Genomic DNA, 18,798 nt, shown 5'->3' with positions numbered 1-18,798 from the left:
GCTTTAATACCACCTATTTCACACATATGACTCTTGCTGCTTCCATGTGACACTAAAAATATCGGGAGTGCCAGGAAGTCTCTTTAATCATCGTTCTCCAACGTGCTCAGGAGATGAAGTCATTCTGTGAAGTGGACTTCAGTTGACACCACTGAGAAAACGTCCTAGAGAAAGTAAAACTTGTAGTGGCCTCATACTTTACAGAAATAATCCAACTTCTTTCTTTCATTTCTCTCCGGTTTTTGGACATGAATTTTAATTGGTTCAGGGCGACCTGTTTCTGCATCAAAGTCTTGGGAAGCTTCCATCTGTTTTTATATTATATTATATTATATTATATTATATTATATTATATTATATTATTTAGAAATAGAGTCTCACTGTGTCACTCAGGCCAAAGTGTAGTGGTATGATCACGGCTCACTGCAGTCTCAACCTCCCAGGCTCGAGCCAATCCTCAGGCCTCCACCACCTGAGTAGCTGGGACTGCAGGTGTGCCACCATGTCCTGCTAACGTTTTATTTTTATTTTTTTATTTTTTGTAGAGACAGGATCTCGTTATGTGGCCAAAGCGGGTCTCAAACTCCTGGTCTCAAGCAATCCTTGTGTCAGCCTCCTAAAGTGCTGAGATTATAGACATGAGCCATGGCATGCAGCTGATTTATTAGTTTATTTTCTCAGAACTCTATGCAACCTGATTCTTAATACATAAGGAAAGAGAAGCCAGTCAAAAGTGGAAGTAGTTGCACACAATGAAAGTGTCATTTGGCACTTAGACAAGAGAGGCGGATTGTAAAAATGAAAGATCTACATGTCGCAATTGGCTGTGGGCTTGGACTCCAGCACTTTTTATTTTTATTTTTTTAGGAGATAGTGTCTCACTCTCTTACTCAAGCTGGAGTGCAGTGATATAATCATAGCTCACTGTTATCTCAAACTCCTGAGTTCAAGTGATCCTCCTGCCTCGACCTCCCAAGTACCTGGGACTACAGATGTGCCATCGCTCCAGGTAATTTTTTTTTTTTTTTGAATTTTTGTAGAGACGAGGTCTCCCTGTGTTGCCCAGGCTAGTCTCAAACATGTGACCTCAAGCAATCGTTCCCCCTTGGCCTCTAAAGCACTGGGGTTATAGGTGTGAGTCACTGTACCCGGCCAAGAAACCAACCCCACCTGTTTTCTATATAAAGTTTAGCATCTAGATACGAAGCAAAATAAGTTTTCAAGATCAAGGAGTCTGAAGGGAAGCTGCTGGGAGGGGAATGGGCTCAAGGCAGCGTTTTCTGGTCTACAGTTTTGCTTATTCTTGGACTTTCCAAAGTCCTGAAAGAAGCAGAAGGAAAGTGAGAAGAGAGGAAGAGGCAGGAGGAAAGGAGGAGGGCTGCACCTCTGCGGTTGCAGATTAGCCCAAGCCGGCTCAGTGGCTGGGAAGGAAGGGAGGAAACCCCCAAGGCCGAAGGTGGAGTCAGAGTCCTGGGTCCAGCAGAGACTGGACAGGAGGAGGGTGCCGGGAGCCAAAGACCTTCCTGCTAGCACTGCAACCTCTTAAACTGCTTAGGCTTTTATCTAAATTTGATATGTCCGCATTTTGTAGACCTCCAAACCAAGTCACTCAGGGTAACCCAGACAGGAAGGGGAGGATGATAGGAGAAGGTGCCCCACCTGATGATGCCCTTCTGGCTTTTATCCATTCCTGGGAATGACTCTTTCTCCAACTCGGGGGATACCCCTATGGGAGAATACAGTGGCGTGGACCAGCAGTGGAGAATTCCAAGTCCAAAAAACGATTGGCATTTTCAAGGAAAGTAAGAAATCATCCTGCATATATGAAATATTGGGAAAAAGGTTGTTACTAATAATTCTCAAGCGACCACTCTGGTGAGACTAGGTTTCTCTGGGGATGTGTGGAGCAGGGTGTATGTACCGAGTGAGCACATCCCACCCTTCAGACTCCTTCAGCTCCTGTCTACTGTAGCAGTCAGAGGGCAACTCCTGTCCTCATCTCCTCTGAGCGACCCACTCACTCATTCACTCACTCATTCATTCACTCGTTAACTCATTCACTCACTCACTCATTCACTCATTCACTCCTTCACTCGCTCACTCACTCATTCACTCACCCTTTTACTCACTTGCTCATTCATTTACTCATTCACTCACTCATTCACTGACCCATTCACTCACGCACTCACTCATTCACTCACCCATTCACTCACTCAGTCATTCCCTAACTCACCCTTTCACTCACTCACCCATTCACTCATTCACTCACTCATTCACTCACTTATTCACTCACTCACTCATTTCCTCATTCATTCACTCAATCATTCACTCACTCAAATCATTCACTCATTCACTCACTCATTCACCTCTTCACTCACTCATTCACTCATCCTTTACTCACACACTCACTCATTTATTGACTCATTCACTCACTCGTTCATTCACTCACTCAATTCTTCACTCCCTCATTCACTTGTTCGCTCACTGACTCATTCACTCACTCTTTCCCTCACCCATTCACTCACTCACCCACTCATCTGTTCACTCACTCATTCACCCACTCACCCATTCACTAAGTCACTCATTCATTCACTCACTCACTCACTCATCACTCATTTATTCCCTCGGTCACTCACTCATTCACTCACTTATTCACTTGCTTATTCACTCACTCATTCACTAAGACGCTCATTCATTCACTTACTCACTTATTCACTCACCCATTCACTCACTCACTCATTCACTCATTGACTCCCTTGGCAATTCATTCACTCACTCACGGTCACTCATTCAGTCATTTACCCACTCACTCACTCATTTCTCCTTCCCTCATCCACTCACTCACTCATTCACTGACTGACACTCACTCACCCATTCACTCATTTACTCACTCATTTACTCCTTCACTCACTCACTCACTCACTCCCTCCCTCCCTCCTTCATTCATTCATTCAGCAGCACCCATGACAGGTTCACTCTGTCCTGGGCTCTGCTGTTGCCCTGGGACTGCAGCAGGGAAGAGTCAAAGATCTCTGAATCCACGGCATTCAGAGTTCAGCCAGGGGACCTTTCGAGAAGCCCAGCAGATAGGTGAAATGCCCCATGTGTGACACTGACGAGGATGTTTTAAGAGCAGCAGGGAGGGAACAGGAGTGTGCATGGAGCCCAAAATTTCTAAGAGGGTGATCTGGGGAGGCCTCACCGTGCAGGAGACCTTGCAGGACAGACCTGTGGAAAGTGGGCAGAGTCGGTAGGGAGAGGAGGGCCTGGGTTGAGGAAAGAGCAGGCTAGGCCTGAGGTTGTCGGGTGCCTGCATGGGCCTCTGGGCAGCACCAGGATCTGAAGGGACCAGAGGACAGGCCAGTGTGGCTTGTGTGGGGTCTGTGACTCCGAGTCAGCAGAGAAGATGCCTGAATTACATCCTGATAGGTGCACCCTGACTTTGAAGCTGAGGACACCCGAGACATGGAGGTGGGGTGGAGGTTGGGGCAGAGCAGGGGATGAGGAGGGAGCCTGTTCCGGTCCAGGTCAAAGGTGGTGGCCTGGCCCTAGTGGCTCCAGATGCAATGAAGAGCCAATGGGGACTTTCCTGAGGGACTTAGATGCCAGGGTGGAAGAGCACTGCAAGGCTTCAGCCTGAGCCCCTGGGAGGATGGAGTCACCAGGAGCTGAGGTAAGGAAGACTGAGCGATGGGGGGTTGTGTGGGGGGTGCAGAGGCCTGAGCTCAGTTTGGCCCCTGCAGATTTGAGATGCCCACTCCATGCACAGGCCGAGACAGCAGAGAAGGGGAAGAGGCTGCAGCTCAGGTAGCCCTGGGATGTGCAGCCCCACATGCTGGGGCACTGGGTCATGGTGTCCTCATGGCTGGGAGCTGCTTCCCTCCTGGGATGCCAGAACTCCTTTAGGGCACATCGGCAACTCCTGCGCTCACCACTGAGGGGAAGTGGGAAGGGCAGCTGTCCCTATGCATGTTCTCCTTCACCTTGTCCTAGGCAGGTCCCAGGCAGCACCACCCTCCCAAGTGGCTCCCCTTGGCCGCTGTCTCTAGTGTTCACAGCCAGACCCTAGAAGAGGGCTGGACTCAGCGGCTCACTTCTGATGAATAGAACCAGGCAAAAGAGATGGTGGTCTCTCCTGAGATTGGATTGGGAGGAGCTGAGGTTCTGTCCACTGGAACTCTCCCCCTGGCTCTTGGTAGGTGCTAGTTCTGGCAAAGCCAGTCACCCGCCCAGGGCAGAGGGCAACCTGAAGCTGATGCCACAGAGAGACTGGGGCCTTCAGTCCAACAGCCTGCAAGCAACAGAATCCTGCCAGCAACACAGAAGTGAGCATGGAAGCAGCTCCTCCCCTGATGAGCCTGAGCCTTCAGAAGACACAGCAGCCCTAGGCAGACACCTGCTGCAGCCCTGGAGAGCCCCTGGGGCAGAGGGCCCAGTGAAGCCTGCCTGAACTCCTGGCCCAAGGAGTAATCATTCCTGGGGTATAAGTGTGTGCTGGTGTGGGCCTTTGGAGTAATCTGTCAAGGGACAATAAAGAACAAGCACACACCTCAGGTCCTACTGGGTGGAAGCTGTACGGTCAGCACGGCATGTAATATCTTCCTCTTGAATTAGAAGATTCATTGCTAAGGCCAAAGTTAAAAAAAAAAAAAAAAAAAACCTCTAGTTGTAGCAACATTGAAATACATGACTTTCAAAAAAAAAAAAAAAAAAAAGCCATAGCTATTCTTTTCCATCTTTGCTACAGGTATATATTAATATATGTTAATTCCCTGACTGACTGAGCAAGGGGCCAAACTCATAAGAACAGATGTGTGAGGACCGTCAGTGACCACCCTGACCCCAGCCCTTATACACAGACAAACTTTTGAACATAATCCGTAACCTTGGGGGTCTTGACACTCTAAATTTTATTGTTTTTCATTAGCTATTTCTATTCCCTAAACAATACCTGTTCATCGCAGAGAAAAATGGCATTGCCTATACTAAGCAAAAGAAAGGAAATAAAATGCTCAGAAACATTTACAGATGTATGCAGACTCACACACACACACACACACACACACACACGCACGCACGCACTCACACACAGGCTCGCACTGCGTCTAGGCCTGCCTTTTCACTTATTTGTATGTCCTGAACATATTTCCATGTCAGTAGACACATATCTTTGTAGCGGTAACAGCAACTAAATATTATTGCAGCGCATATTTTTACCATCATTTATTTAACTCATCATGTTTGAACTGTTAGGTTGTATCTATCATTTTCTGTATTACAGACAATTTGATGACAAATGACCAATCCCCTAATGTTCAATATAAAAATATCAATTGTATAAGGAGATAACGGGTATTTGGCTAAAATAAAATTCAGTGTGGCCCACCTTCTCCACATGTAACGTGCTCTAAAAAGGCATGAATAATTAAATTAGCCCTTCTATTCTCCAGCACAGATCCTGAGCCCAACTGTGGGTGCAGGTGCTTAGAGCCTCGGTCTGCTCTTCTGCCCGCCAGAAGGCAAAGGCCACTCAACTGCCACCTTAAGACAGCCAGGATTCGCCTCTCCCTTTTAATTAATAGAATAATGCTCAGGTTCACTGCATGAGAGCAGCGCTCTCTGACTTTGCATTCATCAGGATAACCTAGGTGGTTTGTTTAAAACTACACATTTCCTGGCTGAGCTCCCAGAAACTGGACTTCAGTGGTTTAATGGGGGTGTGCATAGGACAGGTGATTCTGAGGACCACGAGGGGTTAGGAATTTCGCCGTTAATTCTGGCCAAGGGAGAGATTAGACCATCCAGCATTGTCTGCAGCATATATTTTTTTTCCTCTTTTGCAATGAATATTTGATGCTCAGCGGGATGAGCCCCAGGATGAGGCACACATCCAAGAAAAATCCATGCCTCTCCATCTTTTCCCCAGGATTGCCCTTTGGTGAGACTCTCCTTTGCGATTGCTTCACTTTCCCGGGTTCATAGAACAAACCTCTTCTTAGTCTCTTTTGTTGTTTCCTATCTGTTCAACAAACACCCACTGCGCAGGACCATCCTCCGGAAAGCCCTCGAGTGGGGCCGTTTGGGAGCCCTTCTTCGTGGGGTGAGCACTGAAGGAACCGGGATCCCATAAGCCCGTGCTTTTGTAGGGGCTGCTCCCTGTCCCATCGCAGGTAACTGGCACCAGGCTGTTAAGCTGTGGATGGGCAACTGGCACAGCGCTTTGAATGTGCGTATTTCAGCACGTGGAGTTGGCCGGTGAAGTCAGCCGAGGTCGGCACAGCGTACAGCAGCGCGCCTGTCCGTAGGGAGGAAGTGTCGTCCCGCCTCCCCGCCAGGTCAGTCCCGTTGCGCCTCCTCCTATCCCACTCTGACTTTCGCGCGCCCATGCGTCTCTGAGTGTAGCGCCCCGATACTCTTCCCCACCCCAAGGATTCTTCTCCCCACGGGACGAGCTGGGGGCCCGGGAGCGCCACAGACCCCGTGGACCCAGGAAATCGCTGCTTCGTCATAGCTAAGCTCGCCGCGCTCAGCTTTTCCCACCACCTGGAGGATCCACTCTCCGTGCGTCCTTCCCGACCTCAGGCTGCAGAGAAAACGTGGGGGCGGGGATCGAGGAAGCCGCGCGCAGAGGCTCCTAGCGCAGCCCCAGGAGGAATCCTGCCGCCACCAAGAAGCTGTGCGCGCGGCCGGGCTCGGCGCTGACAACAGCCGGATCTACCGGGCCTGCCGCGAGCCTCCGCGTCCAGGTGGGGTCTCCGCGCCCCGATTCCACCCCACCCCGCCATCGGCGCTCCCCGCAAGTGCGGAGTTTCCACCGGCCCCGGCGTTCGCGCCCACTCACGGTCTCCCTTGCCCCCCCCCCTCCCCGCCCCGGGAGATGCTCCCGGCGTTCTATTCCGCCCTGCCTTGGCCCGCCCAGCGAACGATGTGACCCCGCCCCCTTGCGGTCTCCCCTCCCCCGGTCGCTGCCCCTGCCCCCACCTGTGGCGCTCCGGGCATCTCTAAAGGCCCCAACCAGAGTCCTCCAACCCACCCGCAAGGGTAGCACACCGGCAACGCGGCCCCACCCCCAGGGACTCCGCCCACTTGTGGTGTTACCCCCGCCTCCGCGACCTCACCCACCGCTAGCGCGGCAGCCACCTACGACGACCCCCGCGTAGGTCCTCCTGCTCACACCCGGCCCCGGCCAGCCCCTGCCCCTTTCTCTGCCCCTTTCCCTGCCCCTGCCCCTGCCCCTAGCCGCGCCCCACCCCCGCAGCCCCTCCTGTGCGCTTGGGCCCCGCCCGTCAAGGCCCTTTGACGCTAGGGCCGGGCGGGGGCGCGGGCGGGGCAGCGTTTCCGAGTCGGGCGCACGCGGGCAGGGTCTCCATTGCCTGCTGCGCACCCGGACTAGCGGCTGCCCTCGGCCTCCTCGTCTTGGACGCGGAAGACTCCCGGGCCCCCAAGGGCTCCTTGCGGAAGTTCCTGGAGCAGCTCTCCGGGGCCGGCAAGGCCATCGGCGTGCTGACCAGCGGGGGACATGCTCAAGGTGCGCGCCCCCCTCCGGGCGGCGAGGGAGGGACGGACGGAGAAGGGGAGAAGAGGGAGAAGGGGAGAACAGGGCGAAGGGGATGGGGGAACCGGGCAGAAGAGGGGGAAGCGATGGGAGGACCCGGGGAAAGGTGGGGAAGCGATGGGAAGAACTGGGGAGAAGAGCGGGGAAGCGATGGGAAGAACTGGGGAGAAGCCCGTGCCCGGGAGCGGCAGGGGTACCTGCGGGGCGGCGGGAGCCGGCAAGGCAGCCCCGGGGTCCATGCCGGGTGGGGCGGAGGAGGAAGGAACATGGCGATAGGAACCTCCATTCGGAAAATAGTGAGCTTTCCACCCTCTCCGGTTTATGTTTTAAATTGAGCCTGGTAGAGGGGGTCGCCTGGAGCACCTTCCGGGGTCGTTCTGCCTCTGAGCTGTAGGATGGGGCCGGGCTTCCCCTCCGAATCCTGGGTACAGCGCGATCACTTCTTAAGTTGCCCCCGCCCCCCAACTCCGCCCCACGCCACCCCCCAGCTTGTCGAGGAAGAAAGGGCCGGATCCCGGCGGGCCTCCTGTCGCCTCGGGCCCCCCGCGGCGTGGGCGGGGTCCCGGCTGCTGCAATGCGGGAAACGGCAGGGGTGCTCTGGGTTCCCGCCTAGCGTCTCCGAGGCAGTCAGGCAGCCCCTCGCGTTTCCGTTGGAAGATTTTAAAAAAGGGTTTCCTGCGCTCGCATGTGCTGTCGCCTTCCGGCTCGTGACAAAACCGAAAACTAAAATGGGTCCCAGGCCCTCCCCGCCAGCCTCCGCGGACGGGAAGGAGCAGGAATCGGGGACTCCGGGACGTCAGTGGCGCTGCAGCGCGGGCTCTGGGCTTCCCCTGTCCTGTAATGTGGAAAGGGCTCTCCAGGAGGGGCCGAGCCTGGGCCCACGACGCAGGCGCTCCGGGAGGACATTTAACATTGAAGAGCGAGAGGTGGTGGAGACTGCGCTCCCCAGGCCCCAGGTGCACGTAGGGGCACCGGTGCCCAGGTTCAGGAGGGTGAGGCCTTCTTGGCCAGGTAGCCTTGTTAAATCTATCTGAAAATCACAGATAACTAAGTATCAAGTCGTCACAGATCATTTTAGTATCCTGAATGAGATGGCTACGGAAAACATGAAAACGTCGTTACTGGTTACGTGCATGATGCATCCAAAACATTGTTACCTGCACAGTGGCAGCACTGATATTTGTGGGCTTTTGAACGTGTGGACTGGAGTGTTAAGAGCCCTTCAGAGTTATGACAGTAGTTTGATTTGAATGTTCTTTTCTTGGCGAATAAATGCTGTACATTGAATTTACCCAGGAAACTAGGAAGGTGAACCCACACGAAGGACACAGGCCTGTGGGCTGCTCCAGGCGCCCTTAGGGCGTTGCAGGGCCTGAGCCATGCGCTTCCTGCTCAGCCTCCTGAGAGCCGTGACGGCGTCTCTGTTCTGCCTCACACTGGACCCGCTAGTTTCATATTCTTGTTATGGTTCCGAGGCTACAAGCGGTTGGATTCTGTGAGACACTCTCTGTCTTCCTCCTCCGGCTGCTTTCAAATGGGTCGTCTTTTTTTAGAACTGATTTTTTAAGCAGTGATTGATGGGGTGAGTTGTAGTGCTGTCCTGAACTGCAGAGGGAGCGCATTGAGGAACCTGGGTTTTGATGCTGTGCACATCAGCAGAGTCACCAGCCCAGGGCCCTGTCAGTCCCATTATTAAGCTCATTTCTTGCTCTTGTCATCGTTACTCAGACGCCTTAAAAAAAAAGCAAACTCCTGCTTACCGTCACTGGCTGAGTTTGGCAAATGGGTGTTTACCCTGGAAAGAGGAGCATTTTGTCCTCTGGAACGTCTAAGGCGCCCTTTGGTGAGGTGGTCTGTTTCTGACCACTCTATCCCGTGGGCGTCCTTCCTACTTCCACCTTCCCTTTCCGAACGCCTCCGCCTCCAGGGCTTTAACTTTCCTTCTGTGTGTGTGCCACGCAGAGGTTATGACTGTTGTGCCAGTGCCCTGTTTTTTCTTTCTTTCTTTCTTTCTTTCTTTCTTTCTTTCTTTCTTTCTTTCTTTCTTTCTTTCTTTCTTTCTTTCTTTCTTTTCTTTTCTTTTTTCTTTTCTTTTCTTTTTTTCTTTCTTTCTCTCTTCTTTCTCTCTCTTTCTCTCTTTCTTTCTTTCTTTCTTTTCTTTTCTTTTTTCTTTCTTTCTTTCTTTCTCTCTCTTTCTTTCTCTCTCTTTCTCTCTTTCTTTCTTTCTTTCTTTCTTTTCTTTTCTTTTCTTTTCTTTTCTTTCTTTCTTTCTCTCTCTTTCTTTCTCTCTCTTTCTCTCTTTCTTTCTTTCTTTCTTTCTTTCTTTCTTTCTTTCTTTCTTTCTTTCTTTCTTTCTTTCTTTCTTTCTTTCTTTCTTTCTTTCTTTCTTTCTTTTTTTTTTTTTTTTTTGAGACGGAGTCTCACTCTGTAGCCCAGGCTGGAGTGCAGTGGCCGGATCTCAGCTCACTGCAAGCTCCGCCTCCCGGGTTCACGCCATTCTCCGGCCTCAGCCTCCAGAGTAGCTGGGACTACAGGCGCCCGCCACCTCGCCCGGCTAATTTTTTGTATTTTTTAGTAGAGACGGGGTTTCACCGTGTTAGCCAGGATGGTCTCGATCTCCTGACCTCGTGATCCGCCCATCTCGGCCTCCCAAAGTGCTGGGATTACAGGCTTGAGCCACCGCGCCCGGCCCTTTCTTTCTTTCTTTCTTTCTTTCTTTCTTTCTTTCTTTCTTTCTTTCTTTCTTTCTTTCTTTCTTCTGAGGGCCCAAAACTTGCTGCATCTCAAAAGAAGCAATTGCATCCATTTGTTCGCGATGAGCATAAACTGCTCTTTAAGGGAGACTAATTGGTAAACCCGGCTGCTGTGGGTAGAAAGACAGAGGTGGCTGCGGAAGCAGGGCTCTGCCTCTTGGAAGCCTGCACAACCTTCCTGCTTTCTTTCTTCAATATCCGCGGGGGGGGTGGGGGGTGGTTAATTTTAATAAGCCCTGGAAACCAACAAAGCAGGAAAGTGCTAAGACATTGAGGTGTGAGATTTAAAATGACAACCAGCAGCCTCTCATTCTTCCTTCACTGAGGAAGGAAGGAACCAGTTGCCTCTTCGTTTTGGGGCTGCAGGGTATGTTTGGCAGAGACACTGGCCCTTTGTGCTGTGTGACTCATGAATTGAGATAGTTCTTTACTAAGTGTTTTGTGCAGTAGGTATGAAAATGGGGAAAGAGGGAGCACTGTCCTTGGTGGAGAGGCGTGGAGAGACGCTGTGATACATAGCGAGTCCTTTTTTTCTGGGCTCCTGGTTTTCAATCTTTTTCTTCTTTTTTTCCTAACAGCTTGAAAGATGATTTTTGTGTCTTAATTAAAAGATTGAAGACTGTGGGTCAGACCCAAACTAATTCCATTGGCATCAAAGAAAAGGATTCTTTACATATTTATCTATAGGCACAATTTATTTTTTTATTTTTTGCTGAATTATCTGGTTAGTCAAATCATACATTAGAGAAGCAATATTAAAAATTAAAAAATAAAAAATGTGTCTGTAAACGTATCCCCCTTCCATTCCAGTCTTTGTTTCTGTGTAATTTTAGAACCTTGGACCATGATGTACATAGAGTTTATATTCTTTTAATATCTTGCTACTTCATTGTTTTCATGTTTAATCTTTGGGTTGATGTATCACAGGTTACTTGACCGTTTCTTACAGGTGTTTGGTTTAGTTTTTTTTTTCCCTTAACGCTAATGTAAATTTGAGTGTTTGGATGGTAGTTTTAGCAGAATTTAAGGCAGAGTCTCAGTTAGGGTGATGGATCGATTTATAGTCCCTAGTTTGAGGAGAGAGGTGGCAATATGCCCTTTCTTCTAAAATTGATATGTTAAATCACAATGGACATTTACATGATTTTGAGCACTTGGGACTCCCCTGGGGTTCACTGGTATTGCACGGTCCGGGCTGGGGATCTTCTGCTGGAGAGGCCCCCAGCGTGCCCAGCGCAGGGTCCTGAGTGTGTTGCTGCAGGACAAGCTCTGGGCTTTGCCCTGCAGCGGCCGTCGCTCTGGGAAGAGCTGGCTGCTCCAGGAATGAGGCCTATGCTCTGAAGCTCACATTCAGCAGACCAGCAAAGGTCAGCACAGATGACCTTATATGAATCATTCATTTAACAAGCATTCATGGAATACACATTCCATGCAGTTGGAACTTAGAGTGGAAGGCCATCAGTTCACTGTTGTCTCAGCAGAACTTTGTCCCTGGGTCCCTGTTGAACTTAGAGTGGAAGGCCATCTGCTCACTATTGTCTGAGCAGAGCTTGGTCCCTGGGTCCCTGTTGAACTTAGAGTGGAAGGCCATCAACTCACTGTTGTCTGAGCAGAGCTTGGTCCCTGGGTCCCTGTTGAACTTAGAGTGGAAGGCCATCAGCTCACTGTTGTCTGAGCAGAGCTTGGTCTCTGGCTCCCTTTTGTAGCCTCCGCTCCTAGGAGGTGCACGGTGAGTGTTGGGGGACCCTCCACAGGCACAATTGCTGAACAAGGACCCCTCCCAAGGGTGTCAGCCCTAGGCCCTGAGCTCTGAAGAGGAGGAAGGCATTCCTGGGGCCATCTCCCCTTCTGGATACTGAGCTCTGCACAGAGAGAAACTCTTCCACATTCACTGCAGTGAAGTTCATACTTTAGAGACTGGGGCCTGCATTCCCCAGAATTTCCATGGCCACAGGTGGTGGCCGCACCATGCGACTGGTGTCTATGTTCCCTGGAATTTCCGTGGCCATAGATGGTGGCTGTACCATGTGACTGGGGTCTGCATTCCCTGGAATTTCCGTGACTGCAGGTGGTGGCTGCACCATGCGACTGGAGTCTGTGTTCCCCAGGATTTCTGTGACCACAGGTGGTAGCTGCACCATGCGACTGGAGTCTGTGTTCCCCAGGATTTCTGTGACCACAGGTGGTAGCTGTACCATGTAACTGAGGGTCTGCGTTCCCCTGAATTTCCGTGGCCATAGGTGGTGGCTGTACCATGGGAATGAGGGTCTCTGTTCTCTGGAATTTCCATGGCCATAGGTAGTGGCTGTACCATGCGACTGGGGTCTGCGTTCTCCAGAATTTCTGTGGCTGCAGGCTGTGGCTGCACCATGCGACTGGGGTATGCATTCCTCGGAATTTCCGTGGCCATATATGGTGGCTGTACCATGTGACTGAGGGTCTGCATTCCTTGGAATTTCCATGGCCATAGATAGTGGCTGTACCATGTGTCTGAGGGTCTGCGTTCTCTGGAATTTCTGTGGCTGCAGATAGTGGCTGTACCATGTGACTGAGGGTCTGCATTCCTGGAATTTCTGTGGTCGCACATGGTGGCTGTACCATACAACTGGGGTCTACATTCCCTGGAATTTCCTTGGCCACAGGCGGTGGCTGCACCATGCATCAGGTCTTCTGTCTCAGGAGTTGGTGCCATTGTCTCTGTTATTCCCTCGCCTGACACACAGAGGCAGTTCCTGACTTTATCACTCCCAGGAAACACACAGGCATCTGTTTTGGATCCTTGTTTTATTTCCCCATCACCTTTCTCATCAAAGGGAAATTCACATCCCTCTAAAGCTGAAAATGGTGTGGGGCCCCCTGGTGGTCTTTCCAAGGCATTATCAGCAGGTAAATTAGATCATGTGGGCCAGTGTACCTGAAATGAAAACAGAAAGGTAAGTCGTGTCACTAAGCTTTGGTGGGAGATTCAGGGTCTTTGTTAGTGGCAGAATCATCCAAAGTAAGTTGTTTGTTCACTGCAGATCTAGATGGTTGGCTGTGTCAGGATTAACCTTAGCCAGTGTCGACAGAGTGTCGCTTAATCCTCACAGAAGCGTGTCAAGTACATTGAAGAATAGCTGCCAAGTTTGCTATTGTCGGGAGAGAGGCAGGTACGTCTCTCGCTTAGCCCAGTGCTGCAGGAGGCCAGGCTCACGTCAGGCTGTGCGTGTGAGTGGGTTGGATTTTTAGCACTCTGGGACGGTAAAGCACAAACATCTATTTTTAACTTGTGGGTGACCTTCTTCTGTGCTGCTTGAGTCTCTGTGGGCCTTTCTCTGTTTCCTTCCTGAGGAGTCTGTGCCAGGGTCCCAAGCGTTCTCTGGGCTGCACATCCGCGCCTGCCCAGTGAGGAGCCTCCTCCTGGTGGCTGTGGGACTGGGCTGGGCCCACACTGTCAGCATCGTCTGGGGTAAGCAAGCCCGTCCTTCCACACCTCAGTGTCCCCAGCTGTTGAACAGGGCTAATCAACTGACCGTCAGGATTAATGGGGATCAGATGCGCTCATCTCATAGCCCTGCTTGGTAAATAGCCACTTCCACTCTGTCCTCCAATGTGCTACTCTAGACTTTTTCTTTACCTCCATTTAGCCAGGTGATTCGAGGTGACAGTGACAGTGACTATCAAGAGGGATGTACAGAGGAAACCAGTGGAAGAGAGCTCGAGGAGCAGACATGGGCGCAGGGAGCACAGTGCGGGGAGCACGGCTGCAGGGAGCATAGGCATGGGGAGCACAGATAGGTGTAGGGAGCATGGGCGTGGAGAGGACGGGTGCGGGGAGCACGGGCGTGTGAAGCATGGGTGCGGGGAGCACGGGTGCTGGGAGCACAGGGCATGGAGAGCATGTGTGTACTTGCTCTGCTCTGACAGAGGCTGCCGAGCATGTACTCTGTGCTCAGATGGGTCAGAGCCTCAGTGCCTCTTTTTAAAAAAAAAAAAAAAAAAAAAAAAAAAAAAATCTTTTTTTAAAGATAGGACTTCTGTCTTCCTGGTGGCCCCTTTTAGTCGATACTCTTTTAAGCCTGGTTTTCCAGAGAAAAGCTAGGAAGGATGGCCTATATAGGTTCCAGTCTGGGCATATCTGGAAGAATGGGTCTTTTTTAGGTTTGAGTCTGGCGTACCTGGGGACATCTTTGAACCTCCACTCAGAGTCCCAGAACCACGTGTAGAGGCTCCCCAAATGTCTGCTGGGACTTTCCCCTCTGCTCGCGGATGATGAAGAGCAGAACCTCACCCTGCCACGACCTCTGGGGTCCTCCTTCCTGGAGGGCAGTGCCTTGGTGACCAGCGTGTGTAGGAGTCTGAGCTGGCACCTTCGGGCTATGCTGTGCAGCGGGGGCTCATGCCATGGGGCATTCTTGTGTTCTGCACCGGGACTGGTGACGTTGGGCATCCTCGTGCAGTGTGGACCACATGAGGTGCACATGAGCCAGACAGCTCCCGGAATTCGGAGCCTGGCTCTGTCTCAGGCCACCCACCTGTCTGTGGCATTTTTGAGGGATTGTGGGGACCCTATGAGTCTGTGTCCCCACCCTCACTGGCTGGACACCTGTGCCAGGCTGGAGTTTTATGTTTCACCATCCCCTGTTCCGAGTTGTGTGAATATTTATTTTCATTACCTACTCTCATGAGCTTTCCCTTTTTTAAAAAAAAAAATCGGAGACAGACTTTGAAGTCCTCTGGCCCTACCGTTCGTGGACCTAATGGTATTGCAGAAATTATGACCTCAATTATGTATAATAACTGGGGCTACTTTAAAAGTCATGTAAAGGAACAAGGTGGAGTAGTCATTTCAAGCTGTACATCATGCTGGATTCTTAAGTGAACATTATCAGGCTTTCAACACGTTTTCTCTTTTTATTTACTTTGGAGAATATAACGGATGCTCAGAAGCTGTTGGGATTTAGTAAGAGGAAGTTATCCTTAAGAAGCTATTTAAGCAAGGGGACAGTTGGAGTAAACGTAAATTATGAACACACACCTATTCCAAACCAGAGAAATAAAAGCATCAACTGTACTGGGGTTGAAACTTGGGTGCTAGTGTGTCTTTCCTGCCCACAGTGACTGTGGCAGTGCTGTGGGCAGGAAATTCTGGAAAGAAGACTCGGTGCCAGTGGTAATTTTTGTGACGATTCATTTGCTTTCAGCTCAAGTGACTATAGTCTTACTTGCAAATGGCTGGGTCTCCACCAATGGACCACAACACTGACATAGGACACATGAGAAATGACCCTTGGGTTTTTAACAATTATTATTTTTAATGGACACATTATAGTACATATCCATGGGATACAGTATGATATTTCAATACATGTTTTTCGTGTGTAATTAGCAACTCAGGGTAATTAGCATGTCCATCATCTCAAACATTTGTCATTTCTTAATGCTGGGAATATTTAAAATCCTCTCTTCTAGCTGCTTGAAAATATACAATAAATTGTAAACTATAGTCACCCTACAAGGCTATAGCACACTAACCCTTATTTTTACTATCTAGATGTAATTTTGTATCCATTAGATAACCTCTCCCTTTCTGCCTTCCCGCCGCCCTTTCCTGTCTCTAGAAGCCACTGTTCTACCTTCCGAGGGTAGAATATCGTTTTCCTCATAGAGATCTTTAACCTTCTTGGTTAGATTTCTTCTGAGGTATTTTTATTTTTATTTTATATTTTTGTAGTTAAATGGGATTGCTTTCTTGATTTCTTTTTTCACTGGCTCATTGTTGGTCTATAGAAATGCTACTGATTTTTATATGTTGATTTTGTATTCTGTAACTTTACTGAATTTGTTTATCAGTTCAAAGAGATTTTTGCTGGAGTCTTTTTTTTTTTTTTTTTTAATATATAAGAGCACATTGTCTGAAAACAGACAATTAGAGTGCCTCCTTTCTACTTTGGGTGCCCTTGATTTCTTTCTCTTGCCTGACTGCTCTTGACTAGGACGTTCAGTGCTGTGTTGAATAGGCGTGGCACAAGTGGGCGTCCTTGTCTTGTTACAGATCTCAGAGAAAAAGCTCTTAGTGTTTCCCCATTCCCCATTATGTTAGCTGTGGGTTTGTCACATATGGCCTTTATTGTGTTGAGGTATTTTTCCTTCAGTGCCTCTTTTGTTGAGACTTTCTATCATGAAGCAGCGTTGAATTTTATCAAATGCTTTTTCTGTATCTATCGAAATGATATTATGGTTTTTGTCCTTAATTCTGTTGATGTGATGTAGCATGATTATTGATTTGTGTTTGTTCAGCAATCCTTGCATCCTGGGATAAATCCCACTTGATCATGGTGTATAATCTTTTTGATTTGCTGTTGGATTCAGTTTGTTAGTATTTTGTTGAGGATTTTTGCATCTGTGTTCATCAGGGATATTGACCTATAGTTTTCTCTTTTTATTGTGTCCTTGTCTTATTTTGGTATCAGGGTAATGCTGGTCTTGAAGAATGAACTTGGCAGGATTCCCTCCTCTTCAATACTTTTGGAATACTTTGAGAAGAATTGAAACAAAAATGTGTAGAATTCAGCTGCGAAGTCACCTAGTTCTGGGCTTTTCTTTGTTGGGAGACTTTTTATTATTACTTAGTCATACATGTTACTCATTATTGGTCTGTTTTAGGATTTCCGTTTCTTCTTGGTTCCATCTTGGTAGGTTGTACGTGTCCGGGAATTTATCCATTTCTTCTAGGTTTTCCAATCTGTTGACATATAGTTGTTCAAAATAGTCTGTAATGATCCCTTGTATTTCTGTGGTATCAACTGTCATTCTCCTTTTCTGTTTCTAATTTTATTTCTTTCGGATTTCTTTTTGTTTGCTTAGTGTAGCTAATGGTTTGTCTATTTTATTTATCTTTTCAAAAAACCAACATTTTTTTCTTCATTTTTATATTTGTTAGTTTCAAGTTTATTTAGTTCCTCTTTGATCTTTGTTATGTCTTTTCTTCTACCACTTTTGGATTTGATTTGTTCTTGCTCTTCTAGCTCATTGCAGTTCGTTGTTAGGTTGTTTATTTTAAATCTGTTTTTTAAATGTAGGAGTTTATTGTTATAAACTTTCCTCTTAATACTGCTTTTGCTGTATACCATAAACTTTGATATGTTGTGTTTCTGTTTTCATTTATTTCAAGAAATTTTTAAATTTCCTTCTTCATTTCTTCATTGACCCATTGGCTATTCAAGGGCATATTGTTTAATTTCTATGTATTCATACAGTTTTGAAAGTTCTCCTCGTTGTTGATTTTTTTTAAAATTAAACTTTGTGTTCTAGGGTACATGTTCACAATGTGCGGGTTTATTACATATGTATTCGCGTGCCAAGTTGGTATGCTGCACGCATTAACTCATCATTTACATTAGGTATATCTCCTAATGTTATCCCTCCCCCCTCCCTCCTCCCCCCTCCCCACAACAGGCCCCAGTGTGTGATGTTTCCTTTCCTGTGTCCAAGTGATCTCACTGTTCATTTCCCACCTATGAGTGAGAACATGCGGTGTTTAGTTTTCTGTCCTTGCGATAGTTTGCTGAGAATGATGGTTTCCAGCTGCATCCATGTCCCTACAAAGGACATGAACTCATCCTTTTTTATGGCTGCATAGTATACCATGGTGTATATGTGCCACATTTTCTTAATCCAGTCTGTCATTGATGGACATTTGGGTTAGTTCCAAGTCTTTGCTGTTGTGAATAGTGCCGCAATAAACATACGTGTGCATGTGTCTTTATAGCAGCATGATTTATAATCCTTTGGGTATATACCCAGTATTGGGATGGCTGGGTCAAATGGTATTTCTAGTACTAGATCCTTGAGGAATGACCACACTGTCTTCCACAATGGTTGAACTAGTTTACCGTCCCACCAACAGTGTAAAAGTGTTCCTATTTCTCCACATCCTCTCCAGCACCTGTTGTTTCCTGACTTTTTAATGATCACCATTCTAACTGGTGTGAGATGGTATCTCATTGTGGTTTTGATTTGCATTTCTCTGATGGCGAGTGATTATTGTAGCAGGACTAGCCTCAGACAAAACATGATGGGAGGCTACATGTATCAGCTAACAGAACAAAACGTTTTACACTGCTTTCTCAAACAATGTCTGGAATTTACAGATAACACTAGTAGTTTTGGTCAGGGGTTAATATTATTATTATTATTTTAACCACCAGGGCCAGGTGGTGGTGCCAAGGTCCTCTAGCTATTTATCTTCCTTCTGTTTCTTTCTAACTTTTTGTTTTCTCCCCCTTCTCCTGTCTTATAAACTAGGGAAAAGGGGAGACGGGGAAAAGCTGGGAAAGACAACAGGAGAAGTGGTGGTCTCATTCTATATTATGAGCATTTTTTCATGTCTCTATTGGCTGCATAAATGTCTTCTTTTGAGAAGTGTCTGTTCCTTGTTGTTGATTTATAGCTTTATTCTGTTAGAGTCTGAGAATATCCTAGATGTTATTTCAATTTTAGAAAAAATGT

At 48.3% G+C, this 18,798-nt stretch overlaps 1 protein-coding gene and 1 long non-coding RNA gene across 2 annotated transcripts in view; both read left to right on the top strand.

The window, feature by feature from the left end:
* The first annotated feature begins 875 nt into the window (after positions 1-875).
* On the top strand, positions 876-4,971 carry LOC141408571 (uncharacterized). Its single transcript, XR_012424001.1, has 2 exons — positions 876-1,009; positions 3,528-4,971. It is a non-coding gene; the product is annotated as an uncharacterized lncRNA (long non-coding RNA).
* A 1,253-nt stretch (positions 4,972-6,224) lies between these two features.
* The window catches only part of LOC135967580 (uncharacterized), a 45,635-nt gene continuing 33,061 nt past the window's right edge, over positions 6,225-18,798 (top strand). The window contains exons 1-4 of the mRNA XM_074018071.1: positions 6,225-6,301; positions 6,583-6,746; positions 7,074-7,156; positions 7,240-7,528. Coding sequence (XP_073874172.1) covers positions 6,225-6,301; positions 6,583-6,746; positions 7,074-7,156; positions 7,240-7,528 — 613 coding nt within the window. The remainder of the gene's footprint in view (positions 6,302-6,582; positions 6,747-7,073; positions 7,157-7,239; positions 7,529-18,798) is intronic.

The sequence above is a fragment of the Macaca fascicularis genome, chromosome 15 (genome assembly GCF_037993035.2).
Source record: "Macaca fascicularis isolate 582-1 chromosome 15, T2T-MFA8v1.1".
Lineage (NCBI taxonomy): Eukaryota > Metazoa > Chordata > Mammalia > Primates > Cercopithecidae > Macaca > Macaca fascicularis.
The sequence above is the reverse complement of the archived record's forward strand: the minus strand, read 5'-3'. Positions and strand labels throughout refer to the sequence as shown.